A 20,070-nucleotide genomic window follows, 5' to 3' on the forward strand; every position below is an offset into this window, starting at 1 on the left:
CTCCTGGGAATGGCTGGAGAGCACTGAGAGAGGTCACCAGGAAGGTGGCCTTTGCATGTTCCCACCCCTGGTGGAGTCCATAAACCTGGTAAAATATTTACATGGATGACACTGACCTAAGTTTTATTTTCTTTCACGCCATGAGATTCTCTTGACTGTTCCAAGCCTTTTTAGAGCTTTAGAGAGCAGTTTTAATAATCTCAAATCAGGGATGAAGATGAAAAATGTGAGTTCCTCCTATAGATGTGACTAATCAAAAAAGAGGGGAGACACATCTGTCAATTTTAGAGAAGTCTTTTAGGTGTCTGTTGAAATTCACAGCCACAAGGGGTAAGTCACAACAAGGAGCCCTCGGTGGTTCTGAACACGGGCAGGACTTGAGAGCATGGGTGTGGGTTTCAGCCATACTCACAACTTTAAAAAAAATACATAGCATTTACAAAGACAGAGTGGAATTATTGCTTATCTCCACACCTAGGAAGGGAGGGGCTGAGGTCAGGGCAAGAATAGCACAGGATGGGGGCAGGAGCCCAACGCCTCCTTTGGCAGGATCTGGCAGAAAACAGATCAGGAAAATTAGAGGAAGGTAAAAGTTTCAGTTCACTACGTGATAGTGATGTGGTGGTGGGCCTGTGATCAGAGAACTGCACAAACAGAACTAAAAAGAAACCCACGATACCCTGGGGCAGCACTGAGCAAGGTGAGCCCTTGCTGAGTTTCACTTCTCCCAGAGAGGAGCTCCTGCACAGGGCTGAGCTGCTGGGGAACCATCCCAGGCCGTTTTCCACACTTCTTGTACTTGTGCTGGTGAAATGAACCATTTGTGTTTACTGCTGCTCCAGCAGGGAATAATCAAAGCAGCAGAGGGGGCTCAAGGGGTTAAAACACAGCAGGCACAGGAGAGAGAGCATCTCCCAGGCTGGTGTGTCCATGGCTGCTCCAGCATCTCCTCCCAGGAACAAGGACATCCCCAAAGCCACCAGCTCAGCCCTCGGGGAGAAAACACAGATCAATAACCAGGAACAGTGGTTTTAAATCGTTTATTTTTAAAACATGAAACCCAAGCTGAATAGAAACCACAGAAATTACATTTAGGTTTTTTTGTTTAGTATTTGCAAACCAAAAAGTTACAGTAAAAAATAGCTACGTTACAATCAATAGAACTACAGAATTAAAAGTAAAGATACAAAAATGGGCTCAATCCTCTTTAATCCTCACAATTTAAAAACATTTTGGGTAAGTGCAGGAACACTTGAAAGAAACTAGCAGGTCCGAAGTTTAAAAAAAAATTATATATATTTATATATTATATATGTATATAAAGTGGTATGATATACAACCATTATGGTTAAGAAGAAAAAAAAAAAAAACCAACAAAACAAAACAGAGAAGTTACAAAAAGGCCAGGTACATGTTCACCATTAGGTTTCTGTGCACAGTGTCCAAGAAAATAAACTTCCCTCTGGATGATGTGAATAAAACTCGTGGGGCCTCCCATTACCAAGGGACCTGAGGCACGCGACGTGACGGCTGGGCAGCTGCACCCAGGGCAGAGGACAATGGAAGGAATGAGGCTTTTCTGGGACTTCAGCAGCCTCCTGGGCAGAGGCCACTGGAGAAGTCTTGGTGTGAGATTAGAGGAGGAACAGGAAGGAAGGAGTTGGGAATTGCATAGTGAGGAGCAATGTGGTATCAAATATGCAGAGCACCTAAGAGCTTCATGCTACAGTTATCCTCTTTAGGAAAGGAGTATTTTGAACTTTCTGGTTGTACATCAATTTATGTTCCACTTTGTTCATGCGGCCACAGGGGCTGGGTGAGCACCTGGGAGCTCCAGGACACCAGTAACCCATCCCTTGTCTCCCAGTTGGGCAGCACACTCACCATCACAGCTTGGCAGAGATCCCACACCCCCCTGAAAGCACAGACCACTTGTGAGCCACGCAGGAACTGCTACCAAAACATCCCACACTTCTGCTGGGCCTCCTGGCCTGCCTAGGGAAGCCATCCATAGCATGCACACAATTTCTGGAAAAGGGAAGTAGGCTGTGATGAAAGGAGGTACAGACCAAGCCCTGCCAGGTCTCAAGGCATGAGATCTGCTCCTCAGCACCTCCCTGGAGGGCTTTTCCCCTTCCAGCCAGAGATGCTCACTGAGTGGCAGGGACAAGACCTTGGCTTCTCCTTGGACCCCAGGTAGGAAGGACTTCAAAGACAGCTCCTCTCCCAAGCTAAGGGAAACCCACCCACCCCATCTGCTCTGGAATCAGGGGGGTGGCAGGGATCAACAAGTCAAGACACTTCTCTCTTCTTCAAAGGGCTCAGAGTGGTATTTCAGTGGCTGCTGGGAGGAAAAGAAGGGGGCACCTGAAGTGAAGCCTGGGTTTGCTCCCACAGATACCTGGACCTTGCTCTGGGGGCACCCACCCACTCCTGTCTCCCACCACCCTGCAGCACCCAAAGCTCTTGTGAGCAATGGCTGAGCAGCTCCCTGAGAAATGGTTTAACTCTCAGAAAGGGCAAACTTTTCACATAATTTCAGGGAACTGCTACGGAAATCCTGACTTAGGATCACTTAAAACCCCATGCACTGTGTCCCCCTCAAAGCACTCAAATGAACATCCCTCGCATCTTGGCTGAGATGACTGTACACGGAAAATCAACACCTATCAAATGGAGAAAACTTAAAAAGGACAGGAGGGGAAGGGAGCACTCCATCCTTCACATTTGGATACATGGATGCACGCTAAAAATCTTAGCTTGAACCCTTTTATCAGCACACAAAATGAACTCAGTTTAATAATACATACAGGATACAAACACTACAGTTATAATTCCCAAGACAGCACAAGAAATTCACAGCCAAGTCTTGATTTGATTTCCTTTACAATTACAATGCAGTCTTGAACACTGGACACAAGAGTCCAACATGCTATTTACATTTCACATTGTGGAGATGTTTGTGTGCTTGGAAGAGTTCTCAGTTCCAAAAGAAAGTGTCATTCACACATGATGATGCAGTGGAAATAAACCAAGCCAACCAGACAAGCCAATGACCACATTTGTGCTTCTGAAAAAGTAACATGAAGTGTCTTCACCGATGCAGTCACCTTCAACCGGACAAGCTGCTGTCCACTCTGCAGTCAGCGAGGTGTCCAGAGGCCAATCTCAGCTCCCCTGACTTCTGGACCCCTTTTCTAGCAACCAGTAACATGAGAAATGTCCAATAAGGTCAGCTGGGACACACCAAGTGATATGGCCTTGGCATTTTGTCACATTAAAAACAGAGACACGATGGAAGAGAGAGAAGTCTCTACAGCTTTACCTCCTGCAGCTTGAAGAGTTTGGACTCTCTCAACCATGAATGCCATCCAGAACAGATGAGTCTTCGCCAGATAGCACCTGCTGTTCACCCGAGAGGGAGGCACAGAGTCTGGGAGATCTTGGCTTTTCAAAGTCCCCTCCTCAGACAAAATGTGACCATATGGATGAGACTGATTATGTCGCAGCCATAAGAGTAGGCAAAGGCCATCTGTTCTTCAGCAGATCCATTCAGACCAGCCTGCAGAAATGCCACACTGTTGCTCAAGGTTCCAGTAAAATAAAAAAGGAAAAAAAAAAAAAAGTAGTAGTAACAATAATAATAATAAACCAAAAGAAACCCATTTGTCTGTGTTTCCTATCCAGCGCTCTGCACAGCATGCAGCGGGGCAGCAGAGTTCCAGGATGCTTTACAAAAGTGCAATATCCATGTCAAGTAAAGGAAGTGCTGGCTGGACACAGGTACACCACTCACACTGCAGTCACGTTGTGCTGGCCTCCAGAGAGCAAAATGTTATCTCCATAACATTCTTTCCAGTTATATGTTGAAGTCACAGAGGATGTATCTCCACAGCTGTGCCTTGCTGCGAGCCCCAAACTCTGTCAGAAGTTGTTCTGGGGGTTGGAAGTGGCTATGCCAGACCTTGGAAGGAAGCAGGTCAAGGTGGCTGCTCTGTTAGATGTTGCAAACAAAGGCATTGGCTCACTTCTGTTACTGTGTGGCACAGACAATGCCACGGTGACAATTCAGACCCAGCCCAAAGTGCAGTCACACGCAGGTTCAGGGTGCATTCTGCGCACAAAGGAGTTGATACACAGAAGCACTTGTTTTCACAGGGTTCCCCACACCCTCCAAAACACTTGGCTTCCACCAGTAGGACTGGGCCACAGATTTCAGGGCAGCTCCCCTAAAACTGATAATGTGAGTAGCAATCGGAGCACATCCTTGCAGGGAGGGATGATGGCAGAACAACTCTGTCTTGATAAGGATTATATGGCTCTTGATTCTTTCTTCAAAGTGAGGGAAAGGTTGGGGTTCCCCCCAGAGAGCAGTTGGGTGCTTGGGGCCCTGCAAGATCACCACACCCTGCACACCCACATCTCCTGGTAGGCTCTAGGACAGGATGGAAACCCTGGGGCTCAAGAGCCACAGTGTCCCTCCACACCACCTGTGACCACGTTTCCCTGCCCTTGTTGTTTGATAAAACAGAGGTATGTTTCAGTGTGAAGCCCATCCAATGTGTCTGAAAGGGCATACTCAGTCCTGAGCAAGAAGATCCTGCTTCCAGAGATTTATGGTGAAGCGTGAAGTTTATTCCAAACCCTTCTCTTCCTGTCTGTGTGGTGATGCCTCCTCCCTGTCTCTCACTCCTTTGAATGGTAACAGCTGGCCTTGCAGTTTAGTAGTGGTTTCTATCTTAAGAGGAGTCTCAAAGCTTGCTCTGCCACAGAGCTGGAACCATTTCCCAGCAGGTCCCTTGAGCCTGTTTAGCTGCCTGCCAGGAGCAGTTCCCACCTCACTGCAAGAAGGCAACTGACTTGAGTAAAGGCAGGTTGGTAATTCTGTGCCCCAAACAGCAAACTTGGGGTAAACAGACACTGAGTCTGAACATCACTGAGGTGACAATGAACTGCCTCTGCCAACAGCTCCACTCCAGTTTGAGAGATGTTTCCCACTCAATCTCCTCTGCCAGTTATTTAACATAATGCTCAGCAGCTCTGCTAAGATGCCCCTGCTAAGAGGTAAAAAGACAAAAAGGAACATCATAGTTACCCTAGTGAAAGGGCAGTAGTTGACAGTACCTCCCAAGAGGCAGTCTCCTCTTCCAGCAGGAAGCTGTCAGTGCCCTTTGGAGCACTGCTCTTCAGTGGGAAGTACAGCACCAGTGAAGGATGTTGCCCTCTGCAGGCACCCAGCTGCCCCTTTACAAGCCTTGTTCTGCCTCACGTCTAGAAAATGCCTTACATGTGCATTAGTATGGTCAGATAGTGGTTAGCAATGTGCCTTCAGAAACTAAACAAAATAGAATAAAATATAAATCTGTTCTGACAGTCACAACGTTGTCGAAGGTTTTGGACTCTAGAACACAGAAGATAGACTGACAATCTCGTGAGTTTGTTAGGACTGAGGCTCCAAAAACCTCCTTCAATGCCATTTCAGCAACCCTGTGCTGTAGATTATGATTTATAAAAAAGGAAAAAAAGAAAGTCCAGCAGAGTTCACAGGTCACTCCTGCGGGGAGAGCTTGCATTTGCCATAAATCCATTGGTGCTTCCAGTTTCTCTTCCTTTTGCAAGCTGACTGTCCCATAAGATCTAGCATCAGAGAGCCAAAACTCTTTAGTGCAAAAACACCTCCCATAAAGTCTTATAAGTCTTTCCCTGGAAAAATTTGGCACCAAGTAAGTGGCTGGCTCCTGTTTGATGTGTGTCAGCCTAGGGAAGACAGCACCCAGAATGCCATCTGCAAATACCTGGGCTTCCCTAATGGAGCAGAGAGGTCAGGTCCACAGCAGTGGAGAGGGTAACTGGTGCTGGGCCCCCTGCTCCTCCTCGAGAATTCACATGATAGATATAGATGGAAAGAAAAAGGCATTTTCTTAATGGGCTTAAAAAAAAAGAAAGCTAACCAGGGTAGTGAAATGGTTTGCTCTTCTGGAGCAAATTCCAGTGGATATGCAGTGACACCACGAGGCAGGAGCTCCCTCCTCCCTCAGCCAAGGCAGTGCACCAGAGGACTCCCAGGGAGAGGCTGTGCTGTGCATTCCCTCAGCATTCCCTCGCTGCACACCAGCCACAGGCAGCCAGTCCTGCTTCTTCAGTGTCTGACAGGCTGCTGGTCCCACTGCAGAAGTGAAGAAGATCTACCCCATCTTTCACCAAGTCCCTCTTGGAACAGAAGGGGGAAGAAGGGGGCAGAAGCTATTCACCCCCTGTTTTGGACAGGTTGCTCTGGTGAGCTCAGTTTCCTGCCCAGGTGCTGTCAGCTGCTGGCCTGCACATGTTTGCTCTCTTGCACATCAGCTGCTACAAGGTGAAGGCTTAAATTCAAAAGGAGCTTCCACTCAGTGGGCAGGTACCAGGTTGGAAGGGTGGTCTGGACTGGAGAAACAGAAGGAGCTGCACTAGATTTTGGGCAGAACAGCAGGATTGTTCAACGAGGACAGCACAGGGGCACAGCAGTTGGCACATTGTTTAGTCTGACTGCACGTGTGGGTTTTGTTTTTTTGTTTTTGTTTTCTTTTTTTTTTTTGCTTTTGCTTTTTCTGTTTTAATGCACACTGCCAGCATCTGGACGAGGTTGGTTGGTGGCGAGGTATTTGGCTCTCATGCTGGAGGTGTACTGGAGAAAGAAAAGACAAGACAAAAAAACAAAACAAACAAACAAAAAAGAAAGTTAAGTCAGAATGACTAATGTCACGATGGAACCACAGATTTCTACCACTTCTCAGCATAACATGGTGTGTATTTAGAGCAAGCATCTCGAGGAGCTGCTGACTCAGTCTTAGGAGGAAAGTTTGACAAGTCACTGCATAGTTCACTCTGAGTAACATTCTGCCAGTCTGCTGCAAGGCTGCTGGCCAGGTCAGTGCAGATGTGCTGGTGATACATCCAAACTCTCTAGAGAAGGAAATCCAACAGTCACTAATTCAAAACATGACAGATGTTGCTTGGGAGAAGAGAGGGAAATGGGAATGATGCAGATGTAAAAACCCACCCCACACTTCCATGCTCTCTTAGTCATGTTGCTGCTTTCAACCATGCCAGAAAAGGAGGTTGAAAATAAAATGGGTGCTCACTGCATCTTCACATTGCATTTTATAGCAATGGGGGCATCAGAAGACTGCATGTGCCACAGATGGGCAGCTTGGAAGAAAAGTGAGGAATAACAAAATGATTTGTGTCTGAGAAAGAACAGACCCTATCAGGCTGGAAACAGGCTGCTATCAGACAGGATGATATTAGCAAGCTATCAGGTGGGTGACAGCCCACTGTGCTTTGGGATCCAAGCTGTGCACTGTGCAGCAGCAGATGAAACTCCAGCGTGGGGGTGAGAAGAGCAAGTCAGAAAGATGATGGTTAGTTTGATTTGGAGGTGGTGCTGCTGTTTTTATTCTCTTTTTTACTCTGAGCAAGGCAATCCAAAACAGCTCCCAGAAGCTACTGAGGTAAGAAGTGTCATTCAGCTTTGAATAATGAGCTGAAAAACATGTAAATAATGTCCAGCAGCAAGAACAGAACTTTGCCTCTTTATGCCAATGTGTTTGATGTCTTCTGGGTTCTGCTACCACAATATTAACAACTAAGCAATGAGGACAGACATTTCATTCCTCTTTTTATATGCTCTGGAGCTTGAATAATTCTACAATATCCACAGTTTACTTCCCAAGAGTGCTCTTCAGCATACTGACTTTTTATCACCTCTTAAACTGAACCACATAAAATAGCCAGTTAAGCTGGCAAAGAGACAACTGAAAGGCAGTTCCACACCAGGAGCTATGATTTATCTTGCCCACTGGGAAGAACATTATGAGGCATCTTTAGGCTCTCAAAAGCTCAGCTGTCCATGGGGGTTTTCAGAGAATTAACAGTATTTTATCAGTTTTCCTTCAAAGACTGACCTGGGTTGAACCTCTGCACAATAGAAGAGAGAAACTGCTCCTCTGGCAGAGCTGATCCCATCAGCACAAGATGAAGACACCTGTGGCTTATTTGCACACTCAGTTTTTAGTGCCTTCCATAATTGGAAAACTTTTTTCAGAACATGAATCTTAATATAAAACTCTGGCCCAGAAATGGCATCTATATTTAGAAGACAAAGGGTACATCTGTTCTTTCGAAGATGTACTTTTTGTCAGTGAGAGGGCAAAAGATAGAAAATAGCAAGCTGAGCTACCTTAGGGACAATAACCTATGCAGTTTATTAAATGTGATTACTGTTTCAGAAATAAAGTTGAGGGCATTATTAATACATAGAAGAGTAACCCAAAAGGCTCAGAGAGGTTTAGAAGCCAAAGAACTTTCTCAGAGAGTAAGTAGGGCACATTTCAGGTAATGCAATCCTGGAATTACCAGCCAAGCCTCATCTAAGAGGGCCTTAGATGGAAAAATGCATTTGAGTGCTCATTTCCCATTTGCATTCTCCGTGGTGATATGTGATAGATGAGTATGAACAGAGAACTTTTCCAGGTGCTACAATTTTGTAAGATATATTTAGAAAAAGATAATCTCATATAATGGAAGGCTATTGTGCATCTTTCTGGATAATCATATAGGTTCAGCACACAACATGCAACATAAACTTTCTTTAAGGCATTAAAATCAAGAGGACCACTTGATGAATTGCATTTCAAAGATGTACAAAGTATACCTATCGTGGAGAAACTGAAAATATTTCCTTCCTTCCTCCAAAAAGAAAAGACCCCCCAGTTGTTTAAGTGTCACTAAAACAAAGTAATCAGCAACACAAGATCTGGAGAGTCAAGCAGAGAGTATTTTACATTCAAACCTACCTGCAAATCCACCACAAGGAACAAACCAAGACTCAAAGTAGTCAGAGTTAGGGCTGATGTTCTCTCCTTAACTCAGGATTTTTGCACCTTTGTACCTCTTCCCAGTTCAGCTGAACCAGTTACTCCTTCTGTTAAGTGTATTTTTAATGACCATGGTAAGTATGACTGAAACCTGGCAGTAGAGAGCCAACACCTCACTGTGCACCTCTCACCAGCACAGCTGTGTCAGTGTGCTCTGGATCTCAGTCACAGCATCACCCTCCAGGTACCAGTGCTGCAGTCCTTCCTCCAAGTCCTTCTCTGCATCCTCTGCTGGGAAGCAAAGATGCTGTGGAACACACAGGTCCCAACATCTGGACAGGCCAGTAGATGAAGATGTATCAGCAGGCACTTGGCAGTTTGGATATGAAACCAAACTATATTATCCAGTTTAAATAATTAAATCTTTAGTTGCTTTAAAAAAAAAAAACAAAACCACTACGTCTTTAACTCCTTTAAAAAGTGATTTTAAAGACAGAAAGCCTGAGCACAATACAGACCAAGGAGGTCTTGGACTCCACTCTGAGGCCCACAGCTGTCAGGTTCCCAGTTGCATTTAGTTTCCTTTAAAGAGGAGCTTTCATAGAAGGTTAAAGAACACACACAATTCAATCATTCTTCCAGCACTCTCCCTGGAAGTACCCATGTGCCTATACACCCTCATTTCCCTTTCAAAAACAGCACAGAGGACAAGTTTCACCCCATACCTCCAGCTCACTGTCAGCTTCCCCACGAAGGGCACCTAAAAGAGTTCTTGTTACCATTCCTGCTGGTGGCCTGTGCTACTCAGCACAGCCTCAGTCACTTACCAGCCAGCTCTGACAAACACAGCTGATTGAACACAGGTTTATTTCTGGATTTCTCCAAAGAAAATAAAAGCCTCTCATTCCCATTCAGCCTTGTTGAGGGAAAAAAATTTTCATAGGTGTGGTTTGCCAGCACATACTGGTTAGGCACTTAACACACATAGCCTGGGCACAAAGGAATCATTGGTTGCAAAAAAAAATAATTTAAGGGAATAATCAGTTCGTTTTAGAGGCCATAAATTCTACTGACTTCTGTGAAATCTATGAGTACTTCACAGCTAGCTAAGCTATGCTGAAAGATCACTTACCATATGAAACCATGACTGAGTACAAACCATTTACTATTTGTGGTTAAAAACCCACGTGAATTTCTCTTGAGCTACCCTGACTTTGATTTCCTGCCAGAGCTGTTCAGGTAATGCAATAAAGACCAAAGCTTCTGGATTCAAGTTCTGAAAGGCTGATCTCAAACAGCTAGAGCACAGTAAACACAGAGGGTTTGGTGTTATTATGTATGGGAGGTACAAGATGCAGGGAAACAGCTAATTCCAGCCAGTGGGTTCTGAATTCAAAGGGACTTAAGCCTTTCAAGTGAAAAGAACAGAGCTTCTGTTGGTTTAGTTTGTTTTTAAAGCCTTGGAAAGAATGCAGTGCCTTTTCCATAGCCCTTCAGACAGCCACATTAAGCTCGGGTGGGACCATAGATAAACAGAAGACAGTGCAGACTGGGATCAGGTCATGTTCCAGCCAGGGATTTCAAGTCTAGAATGAAGCCCCAGAATTTCCCCACCCTCACCAATAATTTATTTCATGGAACAGATCCATCTAACATCACTACAATACCACCTACAGGAACAACAAAGCAGAAAACCCACCACAAGCTGAGGCCCAAGAGCAGTCTTAGCAAGACTTAAGACTGGAAAAAGCTGTGAGCCTTTCAAGGGTGCTGGCCATGCTTCCAGACAAGGTTGATTGCATTCATGCACCATGGCAGAGGCATCAAGACACCCCATCCAGACCCTTCCCAGGCAGGCAGGCAGGCAGCAAGGGGCAGCAGGGATGCAGACCAAGCACCAACGGAACAGAAAGGAATTCAGTGCAAGAGAAAAGTGCCAACAAGAAGAAGCAGAGAAGAAGGAACAGCAGCAGCTTTATGGACATGTGTTTCTGGGAAGAGAATGCAAGATATGACTGCATGAGCCAAAAGCAAGGGGCTCCTGTGCCCACTGGAGCACTGTCCTGCACACCACCTGAGGGGTCTGGTAGCCCTGATCATACCCTGTATTTACCCAAGCTGATAACCCCCAAAAATGCAGACCACCTCCTCTTTCTGTGGCCATGTGGCTTTGTCAGGAGGAAGGAAACATTGGCTGTCTTGGAGAACAGCAGCAATTACAGCCCATGAGGAATTCAGACAGTGAAATGGAGCTAGAAGGGCCCTGCTCACATGTGGGACATAGATGGGATGATTTGGACACACATAGAACAAACAAAACAGTAAAAAGGTTTTGAAACAGAATGAAACAGATCTTAGTGATTATATCTGGACTCTTAGGGAAGCTTTTTTAAAAAATTTGCTCCTTTCTGACCTTAAACGTAAGGATAAAAGGAAAAGCTGCACACAGATCTGACAGGTAATTAAGTCACTCTTCAGGACAGTTTAAAATTAAAAATCCTACAAACGAGCTAAAAGCTTGTGGCAGGTTGGTATTGATGGTTTTGGGTGTTAAGACTACTAAGGACAAGCAGAACAACTGCAGGGCTCAAGGAGACCCAAAAGCTGAATTAAGAAACCATTCCTGACTGAAGTGCTGCTGGATTGGTTCTCTTTACTTCTAGAGAATGGCTTCTTGCGATGGGAGAACTTCTGTGTTGCTTTTCAAGTGCAAGGTTATTTCTACATTTGAGCAGCACTCAGCACTTGGTGTTCAAGCTGTTCTGAAGTGTGGAATCCAAGCTGAAGCTGCTGTGAGGTAGCTTTTGTGAGGCACAGGCACCTGTAACCTCACATTGTGCACCACGGAAGGTTGATACTGCTCCTCGAGTCTGCACCAGAGCCAAAACGGATTTTCATTTTAACCCTTGGCAGGAGGGAATGGGGTGGGAGGTGCAGAGGGAAGGAATGTGAAGAAATAAAAGGCACTGGCCTGGGATAAAGAGTGCAGGGATGAAGGGAGCGGTTGGGAGTGGAGAAGGGGTTGAGCAAGGACCTTTTTTTGCAGTACCTGTTCCATTTGCGGGCGCTGTTACCAGTATGTCCGTGCACTGTCCGAGGGCTTAAGCTGCCAGCTCATATGGCTGCTACTGTCCATGGCAGCCAAATACAACTGTGATGACGCAAGAAAGAGAGAGAAAAAGAGAGTGCAGCCTCAACGTGCATGAAAAACACAGTGCAAGCAAGTGAAACCCTGGTGTGTGTCAGCGACAAGGTGGGCTCTATCACCCTAAGGGAATATCCCTGTGGCAAGGAGGAGAAAACAGAAGGAATGAGAGAAGGAAAAACACAAACAAACGAACAAAAAGCCAGGAAAAGTAACGGACAAACAATGCAGCAGGATCATCACATCTTGGTTTTCACCATCTGTTCACAGAAAGCTAAATGGAATAGGTCAGCTCTGTCTACCCACTGGACATAACCTACTTGGATGGTTATCTCCCTCTCCTCCCTCCCAAAAAGAGGCAGGGATGTGTGCATTGGTATTCCCTTCTCATCTCTCTCCTCCCACAGACAATTTGCTATGAAAAGTTACCATTTTTTCTGCCTCAGTACAGTCTCAGCCACCTGCTACGGAGAGCTGCAAATACAAAAATCCCAGAAAAGCCTTTCCCTGTTGCCTGCCAATATGAGAATAGACAGCATTTTTCTTCTCTCCACTGCCTACTACATCCCTCCAGGAAACACATTCACCCTATAGCCTAGTTCCTTCTCTCATCTGGGGAGAAGCTCCCTTTTCTATGGGTGCAGTGCTGCTCCCTTATCCTCCCCAGCCACACTGATGGCTGCCAACTCAAGTTACTCTGAAAAAAAAATCCTTTATCTACTCCCAAATCCCAGGACTCAGATTCCCACTCAGGGTATGGAAAACCAGGGAATTTCTTGCCTCTCTGCAGCCCTGTGGAAGGGAATGTGCTTTCTCTGAAGCAGAAGAGCTGTAGGGCAAGGGGAAGCAGGACATTGAAGGAACATGTGCCCTGGCAGTGCCAGAGGGACAGTGCCCTTCTGCCCCAGGAAACACCAGCAGTGCAGCAGGTCAGGGATTCTGCTGAGTGGATAAAGCGACCAGAGCTCGCGACCAGAGCACCAGGGGTCAGGAAACCTCTTTGGGAAAGGTGGAAGAGGTCTGGCCAAGGACAGAGACAAGGATCAACTCTGCACATTTCCACTTCCTCTACAGCAAGATGAACTGGTCCTCTTGAAGTGAAACCATGAATGTGACACCCTCATTTCCACCACAATTCCTACTCCTTCATCCACCAAGCTCCTCTTCCTCCCCTTCCCATCAATTTGAAGCAGGCACCACAGAGTGTATTTTCTTCACCTATACCTGAAGACTGGCTGATCATTAGGCATTTTACTACTCATCCTCTGTATTCACACCACCAAGTTAGTGAGCACTGGGATGGCATGTTCTCTGCTGTAAATCAGGCTGACAGGATCCAGCAAGGGAGGGTAAGATTCATGTAGTTCTTACCCAGACATGAACACCAGCCCATGTTTTTTACCCAGCATACAGAAATGGCTATCAGGCCACTCCAAATACCAAAACCTTCCATGAAAGTTTCTTTTTTTCCTCCATAGGAAATTAAATACAAAAATAGATTTCAAAGAAAGTAAAACAGTTGTGAAAGAAAGATTTAAAAAAAAAATCTCAACAAAAAAATAATACAGGTTTCATCCTACCATCTCTTTAGGGCAGATTAAGGAGAGAGGTTCAGCAATAACTCTGAATTTACAGTTTGAACAAGTTTCTTTTTAAACTTGAGGAACCAATGGCACAGATAGCAAGTACACTGCATGCAAGTGAATCATCCTGCTGAAGTCACCCATCAAGGTACTCATGCACTTCAGTGGTGGCAGGACTGGGCCCATAGCATTATCAGTGTTAATTGATTTGAGTCTTATTTAGTCTTTTCTTGTGCAATGTCCAAAGTAGCATAGCAGGGTTTTACTCTCCATGGCAGGTGAGACACAGCTTGTCTATTCAAGCTGCTGCCATTTATGGGCCAGATCCTGTGTTTGGCTGCACAATCAGCTCCCTTGGGAGAACACAGGAGTGGCAAATGTGTATTCCCCAAAGTTGCTGAAGCAGAGAAGAGCAGTAAAGAGAGACTTACTGAGGGAGGTGGGGACTCCCGGCCAATGAGCGGGGTATTCTCGCAACGGGGGTTCTGGAAATTTGCATTCTGGCTCCTAGGAAAGGAAGACACACATGGTAACGGGGCACGTGTCATGCTTCTGTCATGGGGACACATGTCTGTCATGGGGACACAGGACAGAGCATCCTCACCCCCAGAACTACTGTATCAGATCAGTCTCCTTCAAAGCTTTTCTCACAGGCCAGGTGGATCCCCTTTGTCAGACAAGGGAATAAAACTATCATAATTTTCCTCAGATTGAGCACTATTTTTACATCCTTACTCAGAAGGGCCCACAATGAATCACATCAAGTGATTTAAAAATAGGTTCTTGTGAAAATCTGCCTCCCTGCAGCATGAGAACTGCCAAGTGGCAGAAGTGGAGATAAAATGAGGACAACGCCTAAGGGGATAAACAAAATGATGTGGCAGCCCAAAAAAAGATGAGCCCTGATGATAGCCCAAATGTAATCAGGGTTAGGTTCCTGTGGATAAAGCTCTGAAGATCCCACCTGGGCTAGGTAGCCCCAAACTGCAACAGATGTCAGAGCTGACTGCAAATACTGTAGGAAGAGAGAGCCCACAGGTTTTTTCTTGGCTCTCAGTTCTTTTGGGAGGCTTCTGGCAAGATTGCTCTGTCTGAAGAATTAAGTCTTCTGGAGATCAGAATCATTGTGTAGTAAGAAGCCCAGACAATATTTTCCTACTTCTTTTCCTTAGCCATTTTCTTGAATCCTGGAGCACAAAGCTGTTCACATTTTGGAGCATGCTGTCTAACAAAACTCTTCCTAACGCAGTACTTCCGAGCTATTCCCTGCTCCCATTTGATGCTAACCAGAAAACAAAATCCTTCACTGCTTTTTACCACTTGGCCACAAGTGCCAACCTGGCAGCACTTGAGCCAACAGAAATGAGGAAGAGGCAATGTGGAGAAGCTTGGAGTGGGGATACTCACATGTACTCCGTGACGGGAGCATTGCTGACTGTGTGTGCAGCTGCTGGGATGCTGGTCTCACTGCCATAACTACTGCCACAGCTATAGAGGCTGGGCATGTGCACTCTGTACAGATTATCGTGTGTCTGCCTGCTCCCTTGAGCAGCTGATTCTTCTTCCCCATCATCATCTGAGCCTCTGCAAGAAGGAGAAAAAGTTCCTCCTAGAACCCTACAATGACCCCACGTGGGGTTTGCAGGAAACCATGGTGATCCTAGGAACCTCCCAGTCATCTTCCACACCTCCACGTTTGTACCCGTTTGGGATGCCTCAGGGTGGCAGTGTGAAACACAGCCCACACCACAGTGACTCAGACCTCCCACAGATCCCATCTGGAGGTGCACACTGCGTGATCCCCTCCAGCCTCCCTGCAGGCTTCTCTCAGGGCTTGGCACACAGCACTGGTCTGCAACTGCCCAGCTGTACAACCCAAGGATGGATACACATCCCAAAATACACAGAGCTGAGAAACTCCACAAAAAAATAAAAGAGAGAGGCAACAGGGATGTAGTGCTGTGCACCCCACAAAAACATCCTTCAAAACTGCAATGTGTGTCCTTCCATTTCTCATAGACACGCCCAAAGAGCTCTCAGGAAAAGCCTCTGCAGGCTTCTCTGAAGTCCCATTCTGGTTGCAAAGGGTCTGCTTCAGCTTCTAGCAAAATCACAGAAGTCTTTACAGAAGCTAAGTTGCAAAAATTTGTGTCTAAAGGCTTTATCTTCTCAAGAATGCCAGGACTTTAAACAAATGGAGAGCAGAACTGTTTGCCAGCAGGTTCCCTCCTCCTTCCCATAGTATTCTCTTGCCCCTCCCATATAATAAACACTACTATTTCATCTCCCTAATTAGGGGATGGAGCACCATGGTCTGAAATCTATTTAACCTGTGCTTAAAGCTAGTGAAAGGTTCTACACAGCATGGACAGCATCAGAACCTCCCAAACATCACCTACAGCGTCTGCACCACACGGTGGCACTGAAGATCGAGGAATTGCAGCCTGCAGTCTCTTCCAGGCAATAAACTGTGACATCCTCCACTTCCCAGAGGGAGGCTGGGGGAGAAATGGTGCTCCATGGAATGCAGGAGGGAACCTTTCAGAAACCTGCAGGGGTTGGCAGGGCAGGCAGCAGCCCACAGGGAAGGCAGCACAAGAGATGCCACAGGGAAAACCTTTCTGCTCAACAGGCAGAGTGCTCTTCATGGTAAGATCTCTGCAGCTGCCTGTGGAAGAGGTGAGCAGCCAGCCATTTTCTCAGGGGCTGTTCTGACACTTCCTAAGGGCACTTTGGCTTCCTGTTGTTGTTCAGAGCCTTCTGTTTTGCCACAAAAATCAGGACCACAGAAGAGAATTTGCTGCAGTCTATTGCTCTTCTGCAAGAGTAGAAAACTTAATGCCATTTTAAGAGCTGCCTGTGATGCAGCAGCCAGTCAGTGAAGCTAAGGTTTGCTAAAGACTTACTGATTAATCTGGGTATCATCATTAATACTAGTTCCAATTTGCAAGTGTCTCACCTGCCCATGCTGTTGACAGCAAGACAGTTTCTGCTTTCCATTATCAATGCAAGACAGTCACCTCAGCATGAGCAAAGCTACAAAGGCAAATGTAAACTGCTTTCTTATTCCAATTCTCTTCCCCATAGTAGAACAAATGCCTCAAGACAATGTAAGAGAATAAGAATTTCACAGAGAGAGCAATAGTTCAAGCATTACCTCTATGTTACAGCTATAATCATTCATCTGACTTGACTCACAGTCCTACAGTGTACTGAATACTCTGCACACAGGGTATTCCAGTGCAATAGGGTTCAGATGTTAGTATCAACCACAGCCAGAACAAAACACAAACTTTTTTTGTTCTGTTAGACCTGTGCTTATAAAGCCTCATTCCTCACACTCCTGGGATCCTGTGGGAATGAGCTCCATATGCTCATGGGCACAAATCCAACAGCCAGTCTTCACTGGAAAAGAGCTCCACAATGCTACAGGATCTAAACCCTCTCTGTACCTCTTTTGCTGCCAGGTGTGTGGGACACTGCAGACAATGGAACTGAACATGAGGGCTGTGACAAAGGAGAAGAGAACCAGGTAGATGAGGCCTTCCACTCCATCATAGCAGAAGCCTGTCAGAGCCTGGACGTAATCCTGCAGAGGGAAAGGAGCAGAGTTTCCTGATCACTGCAGAGTTAACACTGAGCTCTAACTCAAAAGCTCTTCTCCAGACTACACTCTCTGAAACAACTTAGAAACATCACACTCCCTTTTCTAGAGCATATTTCTATTTTAATTTCAGAGACTCAAGTGTTTTTCATAAATGATCTAACCCTTGTTTCCCCTTACAAAGACCAGCTTGAATTTAGACACAGAAATATTTTCAACCGCCCACAATAAGATTTTAAGAGGAGCAAAAATAAACAGCCAAGGCAAACTTATCCACCCAACTGAAGATGCAATATTTTTCATTAAGCCTTTCAACTCCCTCACATTGCCCAAGAACAGAAGCATGAATTGTCTGTGTCTCTGCCTTTAGAGAGGCAGTGAGGACAACAGCAAGGCCATGCTACACTGCTCTAAGTGCTCTAAGGCACTGCACTCCATGGCAAAGGCAACAAGTTATTTGCTATACACAAAAAACCCCAAACCTGAAGCTTGTAGATTTATGAAGGCATTTTATCTAGCCTCCTATGTTGATCTTTAAACTCAAAGCTAACTTGATACAAACTCTCATTTCCCTTTCTGCTAGAATCAATAAGTAAAAAGCTGTTGTAAACTTCCACCAGAGATTTGGAACTCCAAAGTAACACAGGCTTTACCCTCTTTGTTCTTTCTTAGCTGAAGCCCAGTTACCAGGAACTCACCAAGTGCAGACTCCGACAGTCTACTAAAGCTGTCAGCTGCTGCAAGTTGATCTCTGTTGAATTCAAAACCTCCTGGATCCGAGTGAGATACTCCTGCAAACAACAAGTCAGTGATTAGTGCAAGGGAATGCTTAGCAGGAGCTGATCCTGGGTTCTGTACAAAGGTGAGGGAAGCCACAAAGAGCAGGGAGAGCAAACTTGAGGAGAGGTACCTTGGAGGTGGGGTGCTCTTTGCTTGCTGACCTCATGAGCTCCGACACATCATCCTGCATTTCTACCAAAGCCTTGTGACTTCCTGACAGCTTCTGCTCAACACAAAAACATGCAATGTTTCAGCAGTTCAGGCCACATGGACCAACAGATCTCCTGAGAAAAGACTGAAATCCTATTTCCCAGATACTGAAGCATCATCTGTATGAATGGTATTAGTGAAGATGTCCCAACTGACATGAGTGCAGCTGCAGTAGGGTCAAGTTTGACTTTTAGCAAACTGGAAGAGGTACAGACAGAAAGAAGAGGAGAAGGGAAGAACCAAAAGAAAAAAAAAAACACAAACCCACAAACAAAGAACAAAACACATAACCAAAAAATGTACACACAGCTGGGGCTGGCTCTAGGACAGAAGGGAAGGAGAAAGAAAAGACTCAAAGCACTCAAGTTCTCACCACAGAAAACTGGAATTTTTTACTAAATCAGATGGATGATAAAGACATAATGTTAACAGTAGAAGTTGTTTGTATTTGGGTGATGCCTTCACATCCTTTTAAAGCACCATGAGAATTTCACATGCAATAGCCTGTCAGGGAGTACATGGAGCAACCAGAAATGCAACAGATGGCAGAGGTGCATCAAACCACAGCCTGAAGTGTTCTTACTCCACCCTTTAAAACAGAGGAAGACAAGATTTACAAAATCCTAAATATAAAAGGTGAAGCAGCTGGTGTCTGCCAAATGGTGGGTGGTGTGGGCCTGTTCTGGCCTCTGATGCATACAGCAAAGTTTGGAATGGGCCCAGGTGCTGTTCTTCTGCCCCCACACAAAAGAATAATGACTCACATTTATACTTCAGGATAAACCCCTTGGTTGTTCAAAGGTTTGTAAGAGGCATCTATGAAAAACACTCCTTCACCCACAGAAGCAACTGCGTTTTGGGAGTGGAGTGTTTTGACTTTTCAACCCAAAAGAACCTTCAAGAAGAGATTCAAAGCAGCAATTACAGTTTCCCAACCTGGCATTAGTTGTGGTGCTGTGTCTCCACATTGCTGCTCTTTATCCTTCCAAACAGAGGTACCACCAACAAAGCCATGGCTCTCACCACATTACACACAGGCCCTTCTAAGGGGGTGTCCTGGACCTGAAGCTGTGCAGGTAGTGATGAAGCTGGAAAAAACTCCTCACTAAATCACAGTGCCACCTCCTGCACAGCTGCCAAAGCTTTACCAACAGCCAGAGCACTCCCTAAAGCAAACACCCTGTGCTGGCTGCATGCTGGCACCAAGAGCACCTAACCTGCACCCTGCAGGGGGAGGACACCCTGGGCTGGAGGGGGTTAGGGTGCTTACACTCACCTGCTGGAAAGGGTTGGGGTAGCCAGCACTACAGGTCATGTAATAGCGGAGAGTTTCTGTGAAGACACAAGAGAACAAAGTCAGGCCAGGTGCATCATTCCAGCTTTGCAGTATGGGTCTGCTCTACTTAATGGACAGAGCACAGAAAAAGTTTTATTCAGAAGTTGGAACTATCCATCACATAAACCTAAGACAAGACATCAGTCTAGGATAAGTTCAGCTACAGTACAGTGAAGATATATTCATAAACTTCCAGATAAGAATGTTACTGTGCTCTGCTAACAACATCATTTGTTTCCAGGCTGGAAGACACAGCTGTGTTCCTCTTCATTCAAACCAGCCTGGTGCCCTCATGAGCCCTCTACAACAGTGCATCAACTGCCAGCACACACAAATTACAAACACCAGGCTTTCCCCTGCCATCCTCAATAATGTTATCAAGGAAGGAAGCTCTGAAAAACTTGATCATCCAAATACCTTTAGATTATTCCTCAAACATTTACAGTTTCTCTTCAGATGAATATGAGCATGCCAGCTCAGCAAAATCAAGGGTGATGTTGGCATGGTAAAGACTACAAAAGCCCTAAAACACACAAACCCTCTGCATCCCCCCTCTA

General features: G+C 45.6%; 1 protein-coding gene across 1 annotated transcript in view; it reads right to left on the bottom strand.

The window, feature by feature from the left end:
* Positions 1–6,562: 6,562 nt before the first annotated feature.
* TTYH3 (tweety family member 3) overlaps positions 6,563–20,070 on the bottom strand; it is a 32,033-nt gene continuing 18,525 nt past the window's right edge. The window contains exons 7-14 of the mRNA XM_033073754.2: positions 19,454–19,509; positions 18,098–18,190; positions 17,886–17,978; positions 17,036–17,172; positions 14,991–15,167; positions 14,015–14,090; positions 11,905–12,006; positions 6,563–6,664 (exon numbers count right to left, since the gene is read on the bottom strand). Of these exons, the coding sequence (XP_032929645.1) occupies positions 11,926–12,006; positions 14,015–14,090; positions 14,991–15,167; positions 17,036–17,172; positions 17,886–17,978; positions 18,098–18,190; positions 19,454–19,509 (713 nt within the window). The 3' untranslated portion in view covers positions 6,563–6,664; positions 11,905–11,925. The remainder of the gene's footprint in view (positions 6,665–11,904; positions 12,007–14,014; positions 14,091–14,990; positions 15,168–17,035; positions 17,173–17,885; positions 17,979–18,097; positions 18,191–19,453; positions 19,510–20,070) is intronic.

Source organism: Catharus ustulatus, chromosome 16 (genome assembly GCF_009819885.2).
Source record: "Catharus ustulatus isolate bCatUst1 chromosome 16, bCatUst1.pri.v2, whole genome shotgun sequence".
Classification (NCBI taxonomy): Eukaryota; Metazoa; Chordata; class Aves; order Passeriformes; family Turdidae; genus Catharus; species Catharus ustulatus.